This window comes from Octodon degus, unplaced genomic scaffold (genome assembly GCF_000260255.1).
Source record: "Octodon degus isolate 3935 unplaced genomic scaffold, OctDeg1.0 scaffold00008, whole genome shotgun sequence".
Classification (NCBI taxonomy): Eukaryota; Metazoa; Chordata; class Mammalia; order Rodentia; family Octodontidae; genus Octodon; species Octodon degus.
Window position 1 is genome coordinate 24404818 of NW_004524584.1, and position 3473 is coordinate 24408290.

The window sequence follows — 3473 nt, forward strand, 5'->3', positions numbered from 1 at the left end:
ATATCACTATTGGGGAGAAGTATGTGAGGTTGTCAGATGAAGTGACACTTCCGCTTTCACTGTATCCCACCCCTGCTCTTACAGTGACGTCTCTAAGCCAAGTTAGGAGCTCAACATTCTTTTTTAGGTTTAATTAACATTCTTGATATGACCGACTTCCTTGATGTTTTCCAACTGAAAATAGTGAAATAACAGAAGACTGTCACCGACCAGTTAGGAAGCCAAGCATGTCCCACGACAAGCTCTAGAGTTTGCAGTCTAAGGGGTAGAGGGACAGTATGAGTAGAGAAAAAGTGAATGAGATCATTTTGTGTGCTGTTGAGTGCATATTGGAAACAAAATGGAAGAAAGTCACTGGGGTGAACAAGGCGGCTACTCTGTGTGGAATGAGTGGGGAAGTCTCAGGGAAAGAGAGGAACAGTGGAGAGAGAAGGTGACGTCTTTGGGGTGGAGATAAATGAGATTCCTCTGGGGGCACTTGGGGGCTACTGAGCCTGGAATCACCAATGGCGATCAAAAGGAGCTCAGCAGGGGAGAAGCACTGAGGCTAGGAGCTAGCATTTCATTCCAAGGGCAATGCGAAGCCATGGTAGGGCTTTAACAGGAGAGGGGTACAGCATGTGTATGCTCTGGAATAAGAGATCAAGAATATACGCGTCCTGATGAGATTGATGCCCTCTCACTCTAAGACTTCAGCAGTAGGATCTGTGAAGCAAATTCAGTCTCTAAAGCTGAGAAATGAGACCTGGTGAGGGTTTGGTCTGAGAGATGTTTAAGGGCAGGCTCTGGAGTGAGGAGACAGATGATGGACCAATGTAAGGCGAATGCCAAGTTATTAAAGATAAAAAGGTCAAGCCTGTGCTAAGGGACAGCTTTAAATGCCTTTTAGATAGCTGAGTGCAATGAGGAAATAGTGAAGGCCGCACATGCAGGTCCTAAACTCAGGGGAAAGGTCCCATCTGGATATGGGGCTAAGAGAGTCACTGCATTTCAGGTGTCATATCAAGCCCTGGCATTGGGCACAATTACAAAGAAGAAAATAGCTTAAAGAGGGAGCCCCAGGATATGTCAGAAAGAAGCATCCTAGAAGTCAGCACTTCCTTCAGCAGGCAGTGAGAATTAATGTTTTTGCTATTCTTATAAAAATAATCATTTGGATATTGTGAGTGGACGGTGCATTAATTGTTAATGTTCATTGCCAATAACTGGGTCTCTCATTAGGATTTTTATTCAACAATTTTTGGTTAGTTGACTGGTTGGTTGGGTGACGGGTTGGTTGGTTGGTTGGTTGGTTGGTTGGTTGATTTTTAAGAAATATGAATCATTTATAAATATTTGCATATGTTTGTCTGTGCTGTCTTTTCTGAATACCTTTGGGAAACAAAGGTGTTCCAACTATTTTCCAACTATTTTTGTGGTTATTATTTCCTGTCAGGGTGTGTACAGCATTGCATGATCTTGAGGTGATTGTTTTCCTCATTATCTGGCCCAGGAACTTCAGGAGTGAATTCAGTCCGACTTGAAATATTGCAGTGTTTTGGTAGAAGTGCCTCGGTCTGGACAGGCTGAGAGTATTTATCACGTTCAACTGCTGAAAACTGTTTATAAAATGAGAGGACCTTTTTTTAATCTCATATTTATGTATTTATTGATTTGGTACAGGGCCTCACTGTGCAGCTTGGACTCATAGTGATTCTCCTGTCTCAGCCTCCCCAGAGCTGGGATTACGGGTGTGCACTACCATGCCTGGTTTCAGTAACCAACACTGTGCTTCTAGGATTCAGGGGCTGGCGTGGCATGTGGTACCGGAAATCGAACCCAGGTCCTTGCATTTGCCAGGCAGGCACTTAGACCACTGAGCTGTCTCCCCAACCCTGAGAAGACCTTTGAGTGAACTAAATTTTATTAATAATCTGGTGTCTTCTGTCACAGGTCCAAAGGCGCATGGTGCATTGACAGCAGTAAAGGATATTTTTAGGAACTCCAGTGTCTTTCATTAGCACATGAAGCCTAGACCACTTTTCCTTGGCTTTGTCTCACACTCACTTTCAGAAATATCCTATCACAATTGTTATTGATACATTTCTGGATTAAATAACTGTCATTACTAGAAGTTATTTATTTTATTTAATTTCCTATGAAGAATGCTGTTAACTCTGTTAAATACTGTATTATTTCCTTTCCATAAAAAAGCATGGAGTCCAATTAATTCTTTAAAAATAATGTTACCTTTTCTTAGTCTAAATACAAGTCCCAATCTATACTTCAGGTTCAGGGCCGGCAAGATAGCTCAGCAGACTAAGCGCCTGGTTTGGCAAATGCAGGGACCAAGGACCAATTTCCAGTCCTGCATGCTGCACCAGCCCTGCCCCTGGCGTGCAGTGAGCCAGCGATAAAATGCCTGTATGGTGGCTCACACCTGTAATCCCAGCGCTGGGAAGGTTGAAAACAGGAGGAGAGGAGTTGGGGAGAGAACTCAGTTGAATAAGCACTGCGGGGCAAGCACAAGGGCCTGAGTTCAATCCCCGGCTCTGCAAAGAGAGAGAGAGAGAGAGAGAGAGAGAGAGAGAGAGAGAGAGAGAGAGAAACAGAGACAGAGAGACAGAGACAGAGACAGAGACAGAGACAGGAAGGGGAAGGAGGAGGAAGGAAGGAAGGAAGGAAGGAAGGAAGGAAGGAAGGAAGGAAGGAGCAAGCTTTAAGTTCAAATCAGCTAATAAACATTTCTTAAAGCGAAAAGTTTCTTTAAAATTCCTTTCTTTATTCCAACTTTTATCTTAAATTTCATTATAAATGTATAAATATGGATTTTTAAAAAGTCCCTTGCTGATACTTGGCGGTGCATGCTCCCAGGGCTCTTCCGTTCCTCTCCTAGAACTTCACTATTTGTCTGTTGATTCCTTCTTTCTAGCCAAAGTTTCCTGATTTCACTTACTTCGCCTGAGGTGCATCGCTTAACAACCTAGTCACACCACAAAGACTGCTGACAGCTTCTACAGCTCTGCTTATGGTCTAAAGGATATCCGAACGTTTCAATACCGAGGCCTGTTTTTGCTTGATTGCAAATCACTGACAGCAACTGATAAAGACAGTCTGCAGGCCCCTATCTAAATAGATTTGTAAATATCAGATGCAAATTTTGAAAACTCAGACAATGATCCTGATACCGTGGTATTTAGAGCTGATAGATTATATCAACATTCTAGATACAAACTGGGTTTTAAATCCGATTCACATTTATGGTTTGCTTCACGTTGCTAATCATTTGTTATCTAACTGCCACTTTCCATGCAAAAACAAGAAATATACTAGTTATCATTATTGATGTAACATTCTTAAAATATGTTTTAATAACTAATGTACTTTTTTTCATATAGGATGTACCAATGGGTCAACATAATTTTCAAAATCGCACCTTAAGGTATGGTATATTTTTGGCTATCTAATTTGTAAAGCTTATTACATTTATTGAT

The 3473-nt window shown here is 41.8% G+C and overlaps 1 protein-coding gene across 1 annotated transcript in view; it reads left to right on the plus strand.

The window, feature by feature from the left end:
- The window catches only part of LOC101580939 (adenylate cyclase type 2), a 200226-nt gene that overhangs the window by 96789 nt on the left and 99964 nt on the right, over window positions 1-3473 (plus strand). The window contains exon 8 of the mRNA XM_023706620.1: window positions 3378-3421. Within this exon, the coding sequence (XP_023562388.1) occupies window positions 3378-3421 (44 nt within the window). The remainder of the gene's footprint in view (window positions 1-3377; window positions 3422-3473) is intronic.